This window comes from Macaca mulatta, chromosome X (genome assembly GCF_049350105.2).
Source record: "Macaca mulatta isolate MMU2019108-1 chromosome X, T2T-MMU8v2.0, whole genome shotgun sequence".
Lineage (NCBI taxonomy): Eukaryota > Metazoa > Chordata > Mammalia > Primates > Cercopithecidae > Macaca > Macaca mulatta.
The window spans coordinates 11758680-11778861 of record NC_133426.1 but is presented as its reverse complement, the minus strand read 5'-3'; the positions used below and the strand labels follow the sequence as shown (position 1 = coordinate 11778861).

General features: G+C 39.1%; 1 protein-coding gene across 1 annotated transcript in view; it reads right to left on the bottom strand.

Moving 5' to 3' along the window:
- Positions 1 to 18794, bottom strand: part of FRMPD4 (FERM and PDZ domain containing 4) — a 589912-nt gene extending 571118 nt beyond the window's left edge. Inside the window, exon 1 of the mRNA XM_015126938.3 lies at positions 18251 to 18794. Coding sequence (XP_014982424.3) covers positions 18251 to 18291 — 41 coding nt within the window. The 5' untranslated portion in view covers positions 18292 to 18794. The remainder of the gene's footprint in view (positions 1 to 18250) is intronic.
- Positions 18795 to 20182: the final 1388 nt, after the last annotated feature.

Genomic DNA, 20182 nt, shown 5'->3' with positions numbered 1-20182 from the left:
ATCAAATCCTACCATGGAATCAATATATGGCCATCGCCAGGGCTAACCATTTGTGTACTGGTTAACGTATATGACTTAGAGCCCTTTCAGGACAGAGACCATCTTAGAATAAATTAAGAAAAAATAAAACAACTTGTACAAGTAAACCCACCAAGGTATACTGGCTTCTGACAGGGCTGGATCCAAAGCCGCAAATGTCCTTTCACCCAGCCTCTCAGTAGATGCTAGCTCTCGGGCAGAGGTCCCTGGAACTGACACCTATGGTTACAGGGAGCTCTGGACTTACATTCCTAAAGGCTTGTCACCATAGAGGAACAAAGCCTTTCTTTGTCAACTCAAGTTCATAAAACTCTGGGGTCAAGCTCTCACTGGCTCAGCCTGGGTCCTGAAGTCTGATGATCAGTAGCCATGGGGGTATATGAGGTATGGTTGACCTAGAGAACGAGAAGACCCCAAAAGGAAAAAAGTGATGTTCCAGAAAGAAGAGGGAAGAGTTCCCAGAAGGGGAACAAATCACACATCCACAATCCTTGTGTTTTTCAAACATGGGCAGCAAATTACTGGGGGAAGTGGGTCATGAAGCCACTTTAATAGGCTATAATAAGCAGAATATAAAAAAGGATAAAATGAAACAATCAGGTTTTATCAAACTCAATATTATTTTGCAGAACTTCTGTTTTAATTGTGCATGTGTATGCATGCACATACACACATGGTATATATGTGGACTAGGTAACAATGGAAGACAAATTTCTTACTGTGGGTTTTGGTCAAATAAATCAGAGTACTACAATCATCAAACATCTGATTCATTTAACATGTGAGCATCTATACCTGCCCATTTGTGGGAATATTCAGTATATATTTCATACCTCTTCTCATGCCTTCATTTATTGTGGTTATGGCTGTAGATATGGTAAAAACTGTAGCTGAGACATTTTTATTATGAACTATTATGCCTTATTCAATCAGTGAGAAAATGCTTAGGAAGAAGAAATGCACGATTGTAAATTTATTTTCAACATGATACCCAAACAACAAAGTTGTCTAAGAATTTAATTGGTTTCCTCATAAACACTAAGAAAATTATTTTCAATTACCTAATTGTGTATTATCTTTATAAAGTTACTTTCAATCATATGATTAGTACATGCTTGTTGAAGATAATTTGTTCATTACAGAAAAGCATGAAAAGACCTTTTCAGTTATTTGTGAACTCAAATTCTGCAGTATATGGAACACAGAGAAGTACATTTCCCACTTGTGTATAACTCCAGCATTTTGAGCTATTCCCCATTAGGGCAACCACTGTCGCCAGCCGATGAGTGAGTTCATAATTATTAGGTATCCATGTAACCACCCCTTTTTAGATATCAATTCAGCAAATCCTCTCTGCTCTCTAGAGCCAGAGCTCTTCGTTGCCTAACCAGCAGTCATTTCCCCTCCTTCTTTCCTCCCAGAGTCTCAATTTTGCAGAGGTATCAGATGGCCATTTGCTGGGCTGGCAGTGGAACAGAGGTAGGGAGAGCTGCGGCCCTCTCTCACACTAGAAATAGACCCTAATTGATATCATCCAGTGTTTGTCAATGAAGGACCACTGCTATTTTGAGAAGGACAACTTTTCATAATGTAAAACTGTTTTACTCATGTTAGGATGTTTAGAATCTCTGGTCCCTTCCCATTATATGCCAATAGGACCTCCACCTCATCATTATAAACAATTAAAACACCCCAGGGGCATTTCACAACATCTGTCCTCCAGTTGAGAATCACTGGGACTCTTAAACAGAGGTTGGCAAACTTTTTCTGTAAAGGGCCAGACAGTAAATACTTTAAGCTTTATGTGCCATATTGTCTCACTTGCAACTACTCAACTCAGTAATTTTATTGCAAAAGCAGCCAAAAATTTATATGTAGGTGAATAGGAATGGCTGTGTTCTAATAAAACTTTATTTAAAAAACAGGTGGTGGACTGCATTTGCTTGCAGAACACAGTTTGCTGATGTCTGCAAGTCTAAACTAGCCATGTCAATTCCTCTCACTGGGTAGGTTTAGGAAACACACGGGGGGCATGGTGCAATTCTAGACAATGAAAGGTTGGGGAACTCTGCTATGAAGTTTCTGAGAAAATTCTCCACTCTCTCAAAAAAAGAGGCATGGACAAAACATGCCCTGCTTCCCTCTCCTCACCTGTGGTCTTTTTTTTTTTTTTTTTTTTTTTTGTGAGGATATGCTACCGGAGCTATTGCAGCCATTCTTTTTTTTTTTTTTTTTTTTTTTTTTTTTTTTTTTTAAATTATACTTTAAGTTCTAGGGTACATGTGCACAACGTGCAGGTTTATTACATATGTATACATATGCCCTGTTGGTGTGCTGCACCTATCAATTCGTCATTTACATTAGGTATATCTCCTAATGCTATCCCTCCCTCCTTCCCCCTCCCCACAATAGGACCCTGTGTGTGATGTTCCCCTTCCTGTGTCCAAGTGATCTCATTGTTCAATTCCCACCTATGAGTGAGAACATGCAGTGTTTGGTTTTCTGTTCTTGCAATAGTTTGCTAAGAATGATGGTTTCCAGCTGCATCCATGAGGTTCAGCCAACACGCTGACATGGCACATCAAAAACGATGTCAAAACCCAGACACCTTGAATCAAGTTTACCAACCCTAAAGTGGCCCTCTGGATTTCTTATGTGAGATAAAAAAAAAAAAAACCCAGACACTTTGAATCAAGTTTACCAACCCTAAAATGGCCCTCTGGATTATGTGAGATAAAAAAAATTGTCCTCCTCTTTAATCTATTTTTGTTGTGTTTTCTATTACTTGCTGCTGACAGCATCTTAATGAATATACTTTCAATTTGGTCATAAGGCAATAAGGATAATATATTTCTACCAGAATATGGGGATGATGTTCAGATGGATGTTTTTCTTCTGCAATCAATAGCCTTGTTATTGTTTTCCAAGTGTATCTCTGAATAAAAATGAAATTATTAAAGAAGAACAGCATGTTGATTGCTTTCTCAACTCCTCTTCCTTTCTTCCCCCATGCTGCTAGAACCCTGATTCTGAATGTTTGGGCCTCTGTGAAGGTAAGCCACAGAAGACCATCTCATTGCCCTTTGCTAGGTGTGACCATGTGACCCATTTTGGACAATGAGACTCTCTAAGGGAAAATTCTAGCTTCTAGAAAAGATGTCCCTCCATGATTAAAAGAAATAGCCTCACAAAGAGAATGCTCACAGTGCTCTGGCCACTCCTGCTTCATGCCTCTGAACCACAGCCTGGAGCTGTGGCAACCACATTACACCCACGAGGTGACAAAGCCTGAGGCCGATGGAGCAGGAAGAGGGAAAACACCTGGATCATTGTTGACTTCACTGAGTCCATGAACCCCAATCCAGGAATCACATGCATCTAGGAATATTTTGTTTAAGCCCCTTTAATCAAGCATTGATTTACTGGCAGCTAAAATGTCCTGATAAACTCAAAACAAGAAAGTATACTGAGGATGACATTTTTCACTTAAAACATAGTAGCTATTTAGGGTATACATGTCTTACTAAGTATAGGTGTCTCTAAATAAATGACCCATGTTGTAGTAGAGTGTTGACATCCACTCCCATGGAAGCAGGTGCAGCTGGATAACCTGGAAGGGCAGGGCTGGGAGGCCACATCCCCTTCTATTTCATCTCTCCTCTGAAGCAAGCCAACTTTTCCAGTGTGGTTTCCACACCTCCCTTCAAAGGATCTACTTGTCTCAGCAGAGCAACCAGTGGACAAAGGGGAACCCAATTTATTATCTGTTTGCTTTTAATCATTTCCTGCATAGCAAGTGTGGGCTATTACATCTCCTTTGTGGGAAAGAAAGTGAGCATGGCAGGAGAATATAAATATTTAAAACACAATTCCTATTCAAATTGTTTAATGACTATTTGAGAAGAGAAAGAACTCTTTACAGTGGGAACATTTATACAGAGAAACATCTGTAAGTGCAAAGTTGTATTATCTAAAGGTAAAAATATGTATATATCTAAATCTGTATCTACATATTCATTTGTAATTCCCTCTGTTTCCAACAAGAATCACGTGATGATATTTGATGACATAGGACCAGGGCCAGAAAATTTTCTGTAAAGGGCAGATATTTCAGACTTTGTAGGCCATATGGTCTCTGTAGCAACCACTCAGTTCTACTGTTTTAACTGTAGACAATACATAAATGAATGGGGATGGTTATGTTCCAAAGAAAACTTTATTTATGGACAGTGACATTTTAATTTCATATAATTTTCACGTGTCATGAAATATTATTCTCCTCTTGATTTTTGGGAACCATTTAAAAATGTAAAAACCATTCTTAGCTTAACACAAACACAGGAAACTGAATGAATTAGGCCCACAGGCTATGGTTTGCCAACTCTAGGACACAGCAAAAAATCTAAAATGACTTGTAGGCCAGCAATAAAACTATGAATTATGTACAGTATAGTGTTATACATATATGTTCTTGCATTCAGATGATCTTTAAAAAATGTTAGCACATATACCTATAATAGCTAGCCTTTTTAACACATCACTATATTCTAGATACATGAAATTTATGGAGTTTACATGACCACATCGGCATGAAAGGGAGAAAAAGTAAAGCACTAACCAGTAGAGAAGGATTAGATGCTTTATTGCCTCCTATGTGTGTTTCATCAACTTACTTAAATAACACTCTATTCTTCAGCCTGTTAACGTGATCTCAACCGGAAAGCCAAATTATGAACTAATGGCATCATAATCAAATTATCCCCGGAATGTGGTTCTCTAGAAAACATCAAGTTGTCCCCTTTAGTGAACAGAAGATCATCAGAGGATAAGATTTTGAAGACTGCTGTCAACAATTAATAAAATTTAAGTTGAAAAAACTTATAAGCTTTCCTGGTTGAAAGGTGGGGAACATAAAAATATTTTTCTGTTTATATCTCCATCAGAGAAAACCTTATCTTGATATTAAAAATGAAAAAAAAATTGCTTCAGAATACTAAATTCTATGCAAAAAGTAACAGATCATTTTTATAATGATATGATCTTCCAGCTTTATCTTAATTTGCTAGTAAAAGTTATTAAAATTTTATAGATCTGAAATTTCTATTGTACTTGTACAATATATATCCTTAATATATTAAACTATCTCTTATGTTTCATTCATTCACAATAGAGAAAACTAAGAAATTCAGGTTAGAACTGTCTGAGTTAGCAATTTATATTTTCTCTGGGGTTGATTTTTCAACATTTTATCACATTTTGGGAAATCATATTTACCCAATCTTCTTTCTGTTGTCTAAATAGATTTTCTTCTCCCTTATCCCCCATTCTGATACCATTTTTATTAGTTTCTTATATATCCTTTTGGTATTTTTATGTAAATATAAGCACATTTACTTTTGTGAGTCTTACTATTTTCACTTAACAAATATGTCCTGGAGATCATTATATATCACTGCATAAAGTGTTTCCTTGTTCTTTATTCTTACAGCTGCATAGTGTTGCAAGCTATTTTAATCTAGGTTCTCATAGATGAATTTTTTTGAATTTGCCCATTATATGGTAAAACAATGGAATTGTTGAAATATAATTAACCTTAGAGGGAATATGGCATAATTTTCCTATTTTACAAATAAGGAGACAAAGGCCCAACTTGCTCAAATCCACCTGAAGTTCCAAATACCATTACTCAAGCTTTCCCCATCACTAAGTACTTCAAGTCTTGTCACTAGGTTAACTCCTGTGACAAATGCTGCTTGTCAACTTCAATACCTTTGAGGAAGTAGAATGCCCACAACTTTAGCATAAAATTTGAATATCATTTTAATGGCACCTCAGATTACCTCCTGTCTTTTATGGGTTTTGAAATACTCAGTATACTATTTTTAATGTCATAAGAAAAAACTCTGCCCATGAAATTCAAAGACTTAGCTGTAAACATATTCATCACATTGTTATCTAAAGCAAAACACTGGAAACAATCTAAGTGTTAATAAATAGGAAACCATTAAGTAAACTGTGGTACATGTAGCTGTTAATTTTATATTTATAAAGAAGGTTTAATGATATGGGAACAAAATATTTTATAAAAACTTAAGGATAGAATAGTGCATTTGTGTTAACTGTAAAATGGTTACAAAATTTAAAGAAAATAGAAGGCTAACTGACTATATCATTACCGATAGAATTTTAAACATTTATATATCTTTTTAAATACATTCTATATATTCGAAACTTTTTACAATAAAAGTGTCCACCTTTACAATCAGAAAAATATTTGAAGAATTTGTGGGTATTGTTGTTTGGATCCTTGAATTTATATGGGTATTCTTTTAGCATTTTTGAAATTCAAGTTTATTTTTTACTTAGTAATACATACCTAGCATTTCAAATAAAAATAAAATAAAAATATAAAGTGTGGATGGTACATGGAGAACCACTCATGTCCTTGTGTACCCCACCCCCTCATGTATAACCCTCTGAACTACCACTTTACAGAGTTAAGTAATGTTATTATTTTTTTGTGTATCCTTCCAGCCATTTTTACGCAAACACAAGAAAAAATATATGTTCCATCTCCCTCATCTTTTTAAAGCGTTTTTTTTTACCTTACATTTTCACTTAACAATAAATGTATTCAGAGATCTTTCTATATCACCGCATAGAGCATTTCCTTCTGCTTTTTCACAGGTAGTGCTATATTTTAATTTTTAAGCAAAGTTGTCATAGACCCTTTTCTTAAAATGTGTTCATTCAGTGTGATATTTCAAAAGAGTGATATAAAAACTAACTCTAGGTCAAATATATATATTTTAGCAAGACAATGCCTTTCACTTAGTATAATATTTCACTTTGGGGTTTTTTAAAACTTCACTTTCCCTATATAATGTATGCAAAATACCTGATCATAGGTTCTTTAATATCACATTTAAGTACAAAAAAAAAAAAGCCCTCCCATGATCAAATCTTTAAGTATTTTACAATACTTAAAGATTTTTTTTCTGATTGTAAAAGTAGGATGCTTTTATTGTAAAAAGTTTTAAAGCTATTGAACATATAAAGAAAAGATATATAAATACTTGAAATTCTATCAGCAATGATATCACTTAGCCTTCTATTTTCTTTAGACTTTATATCTATTTTACAATATTATCTATAATTCTCTCCTGGCACTAAAGACAAAATGTATATAATTAGAGAAGACTAGGACTTTTAGGACTAGAAGGAAAGGAAAGAAAAGAAATATGAGAATGAGAGGATATGGGCCCAGATATAGGGCTGGGTCCCAAGCTGTAGAGGTAGGGAACAGTTCACTGCCAAGGATAAAATGGCTACAATAAATAAGTAGTAATAGCAGGTCCTAAAAATCAGAAGGAGCAGTGCAATCTGATAAATGACATACGGAAGCAGGCATACCTGTGATAATCAGTATTTGACATCATGTGGAATACAGTATGGTTTCACTCTGATTTATTCACAATTCACCAAATACTTACTCAGTACAGACATACCTCAGAGATATTGCAGGTGTGGTTCCAGACTACTGCAATAAAGCTAATATTGCAATAAAATGGGTCACATAAATTTTTTGGTTTCCCAGTGCATATAAAAGTTATATTTATACTATATTGTAGTTTATTAAGTGTGAAATAGCATTATGTCTAAAAGAACAATGTGCATACCTTAGTTTATAAATACTTTATTGTTAAAAATATGCTAATGATCATCTAAGCCTTTAGTGGATCGTCATATTTCTGCTGATGGAGGGTCTTGCCTCCATGTTGGTGGGTGCTGAGTCATCAAGGTGGTGGTTGCTGAAGGCTGGGGTGGCTGTGGCAATGTTTTAAAACAAGACAACAATGAAGTTTGCTGCATCGACTGACTTTTTCTTTCGTGAAAGATTTCTCTGTAGCATGTGATGCTGTTTGATAGCATGTTACTCACAGAACTTCTTTCAAAATTGGAGTCAATCCTCTCACACCCTGCTGCTTCTTTATCAACTAAGTTTATGTCATATTCTAAGTTGTTTTTATTTCAACAATGCTCACAGCACCTTCACCAGGAGTAGAATCTATCTCAATAAACCACTTTATTTGCTCATCCATAAGAAGCAACCCTTAATCCATTCAAGTTTGATGATGAGATTGCAGCAGTTCAGTCCCATCTTAAGGCTCCACTAAGTCTAGCTCTCTTGCTATTTTCACCACATCTGCAGTTACTTCCTGCACTGAAGTCTTGAACCCGTCAAAGTCATCTATGAGGGTTGGAATCAACTTCTTCTAAACTCCTGTTAATGATATTTTGACATCCTCCCATAAATCATGAATGTTCTTAATGGCATCTAGAATGGCGAATCCTTTCCAGAAGGTTTGCCATTTACTTTGCCCAAATTCATCAGAAGAATCACTCTCTATAGCAGCTATAAATGTACAAAATATATTTCTTTTTTTAAAACTAGTCAAGTGTAGTAGTGAGAATGTGGAAAAGAGTAGAACAAGAAGTTCAACCTATAACTGACTGTGAACAATCAACTGAGATAACTCACTACCTTCAGACCAGCCAAATTCCTTAAATAATGAGACTTGGAAGTCAAAATTACTCATTGATGATTGGGCTGCAGAACAGATGTTGTGTTAATAGGCATGAAAACAATATTAGTCTCCTTGTACATCTCCCTCAGAGCACTTGGGTGGCCAGGTACATTGTCAATGGGCAGTAATATTTTGAAAGGAATCTATTTTTCCTGAACATAAGTCTCAAGAGTGGGCTTAAAATATTCAGTAAACCATGCTGTAAACAGATGCACTGACATCCAGGCTTTGTTGTTCCATTTCTAGAGCACAAGCAGAGTAGATTTAGCATAATTCTTAAGGGTGCTAGAAGTTTTGGAATGGCAAATGAGCATTAGCTTTAACTTAAAGTCACCAGCTGCATTCGCCCCAAAAAAGAGAGTCAGCCTGTCCTTTCAAGCTTTGAAGCCAGACATTGACTTTTCTTCTCTAGCTATGAAAGTCCTAGATGGCATCTTCTTCCAATTAAAGGTTAGTCTACACTGAAAATCTGTGGTTTAGTGTAGTCATCTTTATCAGTGATCTTAGCTAGGTCTTTTGGATAATTTGCTGCAGCTTCTCCGTTAGCACTTGCTGCTTTACCTTGTACTTTCATGTCATGGAGACAGCTTCTTTCCTTAAGCCTCACAAACCAATCCCTGCTAGCTTCAAATGTTTTATCTGCAGCTTCCTCACTTTTCTCAGCCTTCACAGAATTTAAGAGTTAGAGTCTTGCTCTGGATTAGGCTTTGGCTTAACAGAATGTTGTGGCTGGTTTGATCTTCTATCCAGACCACTCAAACTTTCTCCATATCAGTAATAAGGCTATTTCACTGTCTTATCAATTGTGTGTTTCCTGGAGTAGCACTTTTAATTTCCTTCAAGAGCTTTTCCTTTGTATTCACAGCTTGGTGAACTGTTTGGCACAAGAGGGCTAGTTTTTGGCCTATCTCAGCTTTCAACATGCCTTCCATACCAAACTTAATTATTTCTGGCTTTCGATTTGAAGTGAGAGATGTGCAACTCTTCCTTTCACTTGAATACTTGCAGGCTACTGTAAGGTTATTAATTGGCCTGATTTCAATATTGTTATGTCTCAAAGAATAGGGGAGCCTGAGGAAAGGGAGAGACATAGGGGAATGGCTAGTGGTACAGCAGTCAGAACACACACAACATTTATCAATTAAGTTTGCCATCTTATATGTGTGGTTCATGACACCCTAAAACAATTCCAATAGTAACATCAAAGATTACCGATCACACATCACCATAACAGATATAATAATAATAATGAAAATATGAGCACATGCTGTTGAAAAAACGGTACTGATAGACTTGCTTGATGTGGAGTTGGCACAAGCCTTCAATTTGTAAAAAGTGCAGTATCTGTAAAGCACCAACAAACCAAAGTGCAATGGAACAAGGTATCCCTGTATCTACTACAGACCAAGAAGGTTTAATACAAGGGTACTTGCCCTTGAAGAGTTCATAAATGAGACACAGATCAAAACCGGATTCAATTATAATACAATCTATACCAGTCAGCTGTTGCCACAACAATGCTGCATAACACAGTGTCATACAAGAATAAGCATCTGTTTTCATGCTCACAGGTTTGCCTGATGGTGCCGGTCCATGTGAATCAAGCTTCTAGGACCAACAGGTTAAACTAGGCAGTTCTTCATATAGCAATGTTAAGAGCTTTTTGCTTTTTTACATTCTTTTTTTTAGCAATGTACAATACCTCAAAGGCATTCTCCTACCAAAAACTTGTACCAAAACAGATACCCTGTGACTTCTGTCCCTATTCCACTGGTCAAAACAAGTCACTTGGCCAAGTCCAACAGCAATGGGGCAAAGAAGTACCTCCACCTCTAGGAGGTAGAACTATAATGTCACATGGAAAAGGCTTGGATTCAGGGAAGATTTAAGAATTGGGAACAAAATTGCAATCTATCACATAATGAAGAAATGTTATGAAAAGAGCAGGGCACAAGATGTCCAGCACAGATAGGGTACACAGTTGCACTAAACTTCCCAGCTTGCCTCACAGTGACATAGGGTCAGAGTTCTGCCTAATGGAATTAGGGTAGAGTGGTATACTTCAATTCTGGGCGTGGCCCTTAAAAACCTCTCACCCAATCTTCTACCATTCTCTCCCCTCATCTGTCAGCTGAACACTGATGTGCAGGAAATCTTGGATAGCATACTGAAGATGAGAGAGTCCTATCTTACAGGTTCTCAGAATGACTGAGCATAGCAGAGCTCCCCCACACCATCAGGTATACCTGTTTTGTGCATCAAGCAAACAAGAGATCGGCCACAAAAATTGAGGGGTTAATCTGTTAAAGCAGTGAAATTATCTTCACCAATAAAAGATGTCAGTCGAGCTATTTCACCCAGGATTGGGAGGTTGGAGAAGGTGACATGGAACAACCTTAGATTAAAAGCTGAAACATAAAAGACAGACGGGAATTTTCCAGGTGTAAAAGAGGCAACATAAAGATTGTTCCAGACAAAATGAAGAGTTTATACAAAGGCTCAGAGTGTGGCACTTTTTAGGACTTCTAAAAAATTCAACATGGTTAGGGGTAGACGTGTGTGTGTGTCTGTGTGTGTGTGAGTGTGTGTGTATACACATGTGTGTTTGGTGTTGAGTAGGAAATTAAGGCTGGAAAGGAGGAATAATAAGTACAAAGAAATATGGTTCTCAAAGGAACCAAGTGAATTGGGCCAAACCCAAAAGGGTAAAGATAAAGAATATGGATTTTGTCCTCAAAAGTATATAGACGGAGGGGACAGGGAGGATCCAATTTGCACGTTACAAAGCTTCTAAGTTAACCTACAAATGGTATTGTAAGTGCTGACAGTTTAAGTACCCCAGAGTGGGGCTGGCAAGTGTGACTGTGTTCAGGGTAAACTTCCAACCATATCTATCCTTCCCCCGGCTAGCAAAGAAGGCTGACACCCAGACTGCCCCAAAGGGAAATTTGAGTACTGGGCAGAGAGATCAAAGAACAGTAAAATACCCATGTAAAGGGCAGAGAATAAATATTTTAGGCTTTGCAAGCCATGTGGTTTCTGTCACAGCTATCCAACTCTCTCAAGAGCAGCCATAGTATACAAACAAAAGGGCATGGCTTTGTTTAAATAAAACTTTATTTATAAAAATGGTCATAAAGCTTTCTAAAATAAGTAAACACATCAGATAGGTTATAGTTTGCCAGCCCAGGCCCTAGGCCATGAAGTAGGACATTACCCTGAGCCACAGTTCAGTTGGGCATGTCTGGGATTTACACCAAAACTAATTCCAGACTCCACCACTGTATAGCTGAGACTGCTAACCACTCCTGTACTAGGGAAAAGACTGGTAACTTGGATCATGAATTTCAGAAGAGACAAATATCCAGGACTCCAGTTACAGGAATCATTGTAAAATCACCACAGTCAGTATGTGATCCAATGTTGAATTAGCCAGATGGCATGTGTTCTCCCCCACACCAGTCTCTGACCAGATAAATAGCTGTGCCAGTTCAATAGAAAAATACACTAATTCCTACATTCACTGGGAAAATTTTACCATTAATTTTATGAACTTTTGCCTACTGATTTCTTTGAACCTAATTTTTGTCAGGTAATCATGCATTATTTTCAATTAAGCAAATCTCGTAAAACTTGTGAAGCCTATAAAAAATTACCAAAATAAAAATTAAAACCCTATAGTAAATTGTAATTGCAGGGAAATTACTTTTCATTTTCAAACTTTGGAAACATTTCTTTCACAGAAATGATTGTGTTTTCCTAGCATTCAAAAGAGGCTTTCTAAAATAAAAACTTACTGACATCTGTAAAAACCCATTTCAATATCATCATAACTTTGCTTGTTGAGCTTAAAGCAGTAAAACAGAGACTCCTTAGACACACAAGTTGATGACTTTTTAACCATCAATCATATATATATATATATACACACACACACACATATATATATACACATATATATATAATTTCAAATGTAAAAACAGAAATAAAAGTTTATTCTCTGAGACCAAGTCCAAGAGCAGGCTATTTACTTTTAACATGTGCATTGTATTCCTTTATATTCAATAAAGAAGTACTGACACAGTAATTGTTCAGCTAAATAAATATGACAATTTGTTTGCAACAAATGTTGAATGAATTGTATATGACTTCGCTCACTAATTATTTAGTATAGACTATTTATCTTATGCCAAATTCTGTAAACCATACTTGAAAATATACTTCTGAAAGAACAGTTCTGGCAGAAAACCCTTCTCATCTCTTTGCCAGGAAAAAAAAAATGGGAATGTTAACTTTGTTATCTAAAACTAAGGCTTAGATTTCTTCAAGATAATTTTCAGAGCTTAAGTACATAATGACCTAAATTACTCAGAAGCAAGGCAGCATACTTTTGATATATGCTTTTGCTGTAAAGAACTAGAGGTAGTCTATGGTTTTTCATTACAATGCTCTCAGTCAAATTATAGGAAAGTTAGATTAAACTCAACTCCAAATTGATACAGCCTACCTCCATTCCTCTGACTACAACTAAATCCACTTATCTAGTTTTATTTCCATTTGGAAACAGATTAGTGAAGGTCATTAGCCATTAGGACCAGATGGCTCAAGTGTACTGTAAGGAAATACTAGGCATTCTCCCGTTGACTTGATTATCAGTTCATCAGCACACATTGGTTGAGGCTATACAAGTAGTATCACCCATTCTTTTTCCATCCATTTTGAACTGGATGTTTATGGAAGGCAAACATCACCCTAACAAGCAACTCTCCAGCTCCCCAAAAATATCATGTCAACTTAGTGACCAAAGAATAAGCATGCATACTTTTTCCAAGTGCAACAAATTAGTAGAACAATTATGTCCACTTCTAACGGTCAGTTTCCAATAGTTCAAGAAGTAATTTGAGATCAGAAGTTTCAATAAAGATAAGGTCTATATTAATTGGTAATGTGCATTAGTGAATTCAAGTATTTATTATAATATACTCAATTTGACATGCGTGTGCCCACATGTGTGCTGATAACGATAAAGAAGAGAAAACAGGAAAAGGCATTGTTTAACCCAGGCAGGGGTCAGTTAACTTTTTCTGTAAAGAGCCAGAGAGTAAACATTTTAGGCTTTGTGGGCCATAAGGTCTCTGTGGCATCTATTCAACTTTGCTGTTGTCAGGCAAATGCAGCCATAGATAATACCTACATGAATGGACACGTGTTCCAATAAAACTTTATTTATGGACACTGAAATTTTAATTTCATATTATTCTTTTTTTGATATTTTTGAACCATTTGAAAATAAAGAAACTATATTTTGCTCACAGGCTATGCCATAACAGTCAGCAAGCCAGATTTGGCTCATAGGCCACAATGTGCCAACCTCTGTTTTAGCCTATTCATGATGTTCTTTTCCTGCTATGATTAGCTTTCAAGATTCAAGATCATTTGATGGTAATGGTGGTAGATTTCAGGATGGTATGCTTCAACAAAGGTTTTAAACGGTCTTGAGTTTTCTTACTGAGCCAAGTGTGAAACCAGTGGTTTCAAGTTCATTCCTTAAAGATACATTTCTAGTTCACCAATAATGTACATTCTCTTACAGCTAAACTTCCATGGTTAACCTCAAATGAAATAAAAAAGACTAAAGTTGAACAGTGTATGTGTATGTAAAGGGAGAGAATGAACAGCTGGAAGGACCATAAGCAGAAAGTGAGACTTTCCAGGTCATGCATTTAAAGTACAAGTAAGTTTCACTGCAGCTGTCAGTCTGTACCAAGTTCTGATAGCAAGAAGGTAAAACTTGCTTGCCCCAGACAATGAGAGAGAGAGAGAGAGAGAGAGAGAGAGAGAGAGAGAGAGAGAGAGAGAGAGATATGCTTGGAATGGAACAAAGCCTGACCTAGACGCCTTCTTCCCAGAACTGTGAGCGACTAGACTTTCACAGCTTCAAACTAGCAACCCTTGGGAAACTAGAGTTAAATATTCCTAAAACAGGAATCTAGTTCTGTTACGAAACTGTTCATTGTTTCACCTCCTGACAGCCACAAAAATCAGCAGAACTTAGAAAGGACTCAGAAGATGAGCAAGTAGCATTTTTAATAAAATTCAAATCCAGAGTCTTTGGGGGTTTTTCATTGCTAGCCTCCAGAGCTCACTATTATCAGCAATATTAATACAATTACTCAGTAAAAATAGCAGATACGGGAAAACCCTGACCTTTTGCACTACTTCTTTAACTTCCCCTTTTCCCTAGAAAATATTTAATTCTGAATAAGATAAAGGTAAAAGACAGAAGTTTAGTAGTATCTAAATGGATTTGACATAAAAATCTAAGGAAACTATACATATGTATTTTATATGTTTCCTCAAATATAAGATACTTGTAAGAAAATTAGTATTCTTTACTATGACAGATATTAGTCACTGCTATATACCACAAAATAACCCATGCAACTACAAGAAAATGCAAAATAAAGCATCCCCCAAATTTACCTACTACTGTAAGAAATCATCATATCAACAGTGGGGACTCAACCATTATCATCAAGTCTACCATTTTGCTTAAAGAAAAGAAGTCAAATCAGGGACTCTATCTATGAACATATCACTCAATTTAATAACATCCCTATGAGTTTTGGATCTCAAATCATCTCCCTCAGGCAAAAGGGGCATAATCATATGTTTTTCTACTGGGCTGCATTCTTCTATAAACATTTGAAAGAGTGCATCTGCTTTACAAATAAAATAGTCAATGCAAAGAGCAGTAACAATAAAAATATATGCCTGTTTTTATACTATTACTGGTTTATAAAGCAATCATCTGTAATGCTCTCATCTACAAGGATGGAAAATGATATAGAACTGTTACCAAGGAAACAGTGAAGTAAAACTGCATGTAAACTATCAAGCAGTTTAAGAACCAGAAAATTAGAAGAACGGAAAAAACCATCTTCAGATAGAACCATGACACACTGTGCCACCCACGAAGGATGCAATCAAGGGTCATAACTCTTACTGATGATGTAAAGGGTCCCAACTACTTGCCAGGAATTCTAACACTTGGCAGCAATTTGTTTTAATGGTAATGGGTTATTGAGGGGCAATGTGAATTCTGATTTTTCCCACGATTAAAAGGGCATAGAGTCTGGAAACAAATAGTTAAATGTAGACACTCTAAAAAGTCAAAATATGCAATTTATTTATTCCAGTGTCGATTAATATTCTCTTGGAATTCTCTGTAATTACACTGTCTGTACTCACAGATAGGACACTAAGCAAATATCACTTCCAAGATATGCCTTCTGAATTAACATTTAGAAACTCGAGTTTGTAGGAACCAAAGGCAAGGCCAGGACCCAGGGTAACTACATGTGTTTGCCTCTAAACCAAGAGAATTTTAAGCACTCAAGTAACCATGCTGATCAAAGCTAAATCCTTTAGGAAGATTATCCATTCTGAAATCAGGAAAATCCTGCAGTATAAGCACTTTTATACTTCACCTTTGAGAAAAGAACTTGATTTCTGTAACAGTGTTTAAAACGCATACAAGACTTTCTTCCTCCCAAGGCAGAAACAAGCAACTGCAAACATGTGTTTTTACGTGCTGATGACCCTCTAAAGGTATTTCTATCTCAGCTTGGGGACCATCCTTGAGCTCACACTAAGGAAAAAGAAGAATTATATGGATGGAAGATTTCTTAATCGGCACATCAGCTCAGAACATTTGCACCTTCTGTCTTTAGAATAAACACTCTACTGGATCACATTAAGGATAGAAAGTGAAACTCACATTCATTTACTAAATTTTAAACTCTTTTAAATAAGATACCACTCTCCCCACAACCTTGCTTGAGTTTTGCAAAAACTCAGATTTGTGAATATCATGTAGGCATCCTAGAATTTAGTAAAAAGAATATGAAACATCTTTTCACTGACACATGACACTGTGCTCTCCGAAGTTCCTAAGTTTAAGGACTAAACCAAGGCTCTAGATGTTTTGTTAAACTGTTTTTAGCATCTGAGGCCACAAAAAAGTATCCTGGTTACTTTGAACTATACTATTGGTTGAACTTCCCTTTCCCTTTAGCAGTAGCTCTGTCCATCACACAGAGGGTTCCACTCAGTCTCTAAACTTGCCCACAGCTGCTTCCCAACCATGGTTCATTATTTGACAGCTGTTTAGAAACTAGCCCTAGGCAGAAGCATGCAGGAAGTTAATAGAATAGTGGTGTGAAGCAATGGCCCTCTATGAGATCAGCTTGAAAGCAAATAATTTGCCACACCACAATCATCCACTGCTTAACACATCAGTCTTCCAATCTGTAGGACAACACCTCTTCCTGAGCTGCTCTAAGACCTATCAACGGTGTATCTCCAGTCTACTTAGAGTAAGTTGCACTGGGCCTTTCTCCCTGGGGAAATCTGCTAGTGGCATGAAGACCGGCCCATATTAGTAGAAAGGGAAGGTGGAGATGGGCAGGCAGAACAAAGACTGTAGATGTCAGAGAGAATGGCAACATCCAAACATAACCTTTCTGAAGTGGTCTAAATGTAATTTAACAAAGCAAAGTCAACATACGTTTCTACCTCGGACGATTGGAAGCTGCTCATCCCTGCCTGATGCAATCAACACATCTCACTCTGACACTCAGGACTGAAGGAAAACCTGGGATTGTTCTGTCCATATTGCAAGTAAGTTTTTAAGCTACATCCTGGAAAAACCCAACTGTCTACCTCCTACGTCCTGGTGGTAGCTGCTATAAAGAGCTCCAGGGGCAGAGAAGGTTGGGCATGGTTTTCTAAGACTGCTCCTATCGGGCTCTTCCCAGTTAATGTCACATAGCAAGAAGCACAGACCTTACTCTGTGGCTCAAATGAACACTTTGGAAGCATAAGCAGGCAGAAGACCTCGAGGAGTGCTCTGGCCAGGCAACACCTAGGCGGCCCAAGCGTGGAAATGTTCCTCCTTTATCAGTACTACGCAAAAATATCCGAATCGATGATTTAGTTTTAGCTACTGTTTTAACAACATGGCCACTTAGAAGAAAATTTCTAAATCTTTCGAGGCTTAAGAATATAGTCACACACACACACAAAGAAAAAGGCTGAAAGTCTTTCTCTTCTATCTCCATGACCTCATCATTTAGGTTACCATTGGGAGCACCTGGTCAACCTAGGCGCTAACTCTGTGGAGGTGTGGAGGTGTAATTTAGGAGTGGGGGGAAGGCGGCACTTTTGGTCTCTGCAGCTTGGAAGGCAGGCACCTAAGCTCCAAGCACTTCTGGGTTTCCCTAGCAGTAGCAATTACAACCACCTTCTCTTAGCCCTGAATGATACATGGGACCCCAAGCACCAGTGGGGCTTTTCCTTAGGGAAAACAAATGGTTGTGAATATCGGTGTGTTGGTGAGGGCATGTATGTACCTCTCTGTGTGTGGTCTACACCCGTGGCTACACAAGCCTCAGCAGCCAGTGAGAAATAAGTTGAATGTGTCAGCCCCCGGCCACTTCGTTTCAGTCTTAAGCCCCGTCGCGCTTTCCGGCTTTTGCCTCTACCCAGCCTCCCGAAAAATAAGGCACCAAGTTGCCCGCAGCAGCGGCCCTAGGTGCAAACGGAACCCGCGCAGCCCCTACCTCGAAAGCTTTGCAATCTTCACAAAGCTGAAGACATCCATGCAGGCAGCTGGGGACCCCCGAGCGCGACAACTCCGTCGCCCCTTCTCACGCCAGCAACAACAGCAGCCTCCGCAGCCCCATGGCCAAGACCTCAGTGCGCCCAGGGCTCCAGTCGCGGCGACAGCGGGTGGCGGCGGGGGCCGGAGAGAACCTGCACCTGGAGGCGGCGGCTGCTACCACCCTCCGGCCGCGAGCTGCGTGTGCATCCCCGAGCAGGACCATTGATGAGCACCCGCGGCAGGAAAACTCAATGGAGAGGGAGCCAGGCAGGGCGCAAGAGGCGGGGGCTGGGAGCGCGGCCCGGGTCTCGCGCCCCGCCCCGTGCGCTCTGGCCCCGGGTACTGCCGGGCGTCTAGAGAAAGCGAGGCCCGGGCGAGAGGCGCTGCTCTGGCTTCCCGGCCCTCGGACCCCAGTGCCCCGCGCACCAAGGAGCGCAGACGGAGCCGGGAAACGGGAGACAGCAGGCGAGCTGGGCACACGCGCACGCACCCCTCGCAGCACTGCAGCTGCCTCCCTGCCTCCTTCTCCAAGCCGAGTCCCTGCTCCTCTCCCCACCCCCACCAGCCCAGGGGGAGGGGGCACTCTCCTGTCACCCACTGCGTGTGCCTCCAGATCTGAAGGATCTGGTCTAACAGTCTATGGCACACTGGAGAACTGTGAACGCTAACCCTCCCTCCCCAAGCCGAAGGAGAACCGTGCAACCGCAGGTTGCCCAAAGCCTCGGTTTGCTCCGTAAACAAAACTAGCGATCGGAAGGAGCAGGGATGATAGAGGCTGGGTCGTTTGTCAAGGGGAAGGGAAGGGAGATGCCCGGCGCAGCGGGCTCGATTGGGGGAGCGCAGAGTTCCCACTGCTTCTCCCGAACCGCTGGGGCGAGACGTGACCACTGGGCTGGCTGGGAAGGTGTGTCTTTGGACAGCAGCACCGCGGGAGTGTCGGCCAAATAAGAACCGGAGGCATTTGCGGGTAGGGGGATGAACACAGCTGCTCCCTCCTCCAGGAGCATAGAGCAGAAGGTCCCAGGAGCCTGTGATGCAGAGGCTAATTCTAACCGGGCTCGGAATCTAAGGGAAGAGAAGGATTAGAATGGGGTCTGGCACGCAGAGCGAGCTGCTTTTGCAAACTGAGCGGTGGGAGAAGGGAACAAGGAAGAAAAAAAAAAAACAAAACAAAACCTAACAAAACCTTGCCTGAGAAGCAAAAACACAGAAACATAAACACTCACCTTAGGCAGAGTAAACTCCAAGTTGCAGCCATCTAGAACTCCTCCTAGCCTTCTCTTTTACATGATTACCTTGGATAATCAGCCCTGTTCATTAACTCAGTTCTACCTCCTGGGAAGCTCAGGCTTCATTGGGCCCCTTTTTCTTCTTCCTCTTGGAGTCTCAAGGCCTCTTGTCCACAATCCTTTAAAATTTCCCCCCAGACTGTGAAGGTCAGCTGGCCGCACTAAGTGTGTGCTCTCCCACCAGCAGCGTTCACCTGGCGGCAGGGCCACTGCAAAGAACAGAGAGCACCCCCAGAAATGTTGGAAGATCCAGCCAGTGTTCCAGTCTAGCTCTCCGAGGGGATTAAGTAAGAAATGGGTTTAAAGTTCCCACACTTCTGCTCCTCTCCTGGTCTGTTGTTATATTTAAAGTCTTCAGTATTCAAGCCTAGTACTAACGCGTTTTTTTTTAAGCATTTATTTCAAAAACTGAACATAAAATAAATAGCAATCTGCAAAATCTAACTGACTTAAAACTCAGGCATAAAATTATATTTTTTTGAATACATACTTATCAATTTTCCTGCAGCTTCTTTTAAATAGGCTAGTTTAATTGCATGAACGCAGTTACTACTCAAGGATCAGAAGAGGTGGGAGGGACCTTGGCTTTTGAACTCTGTTGT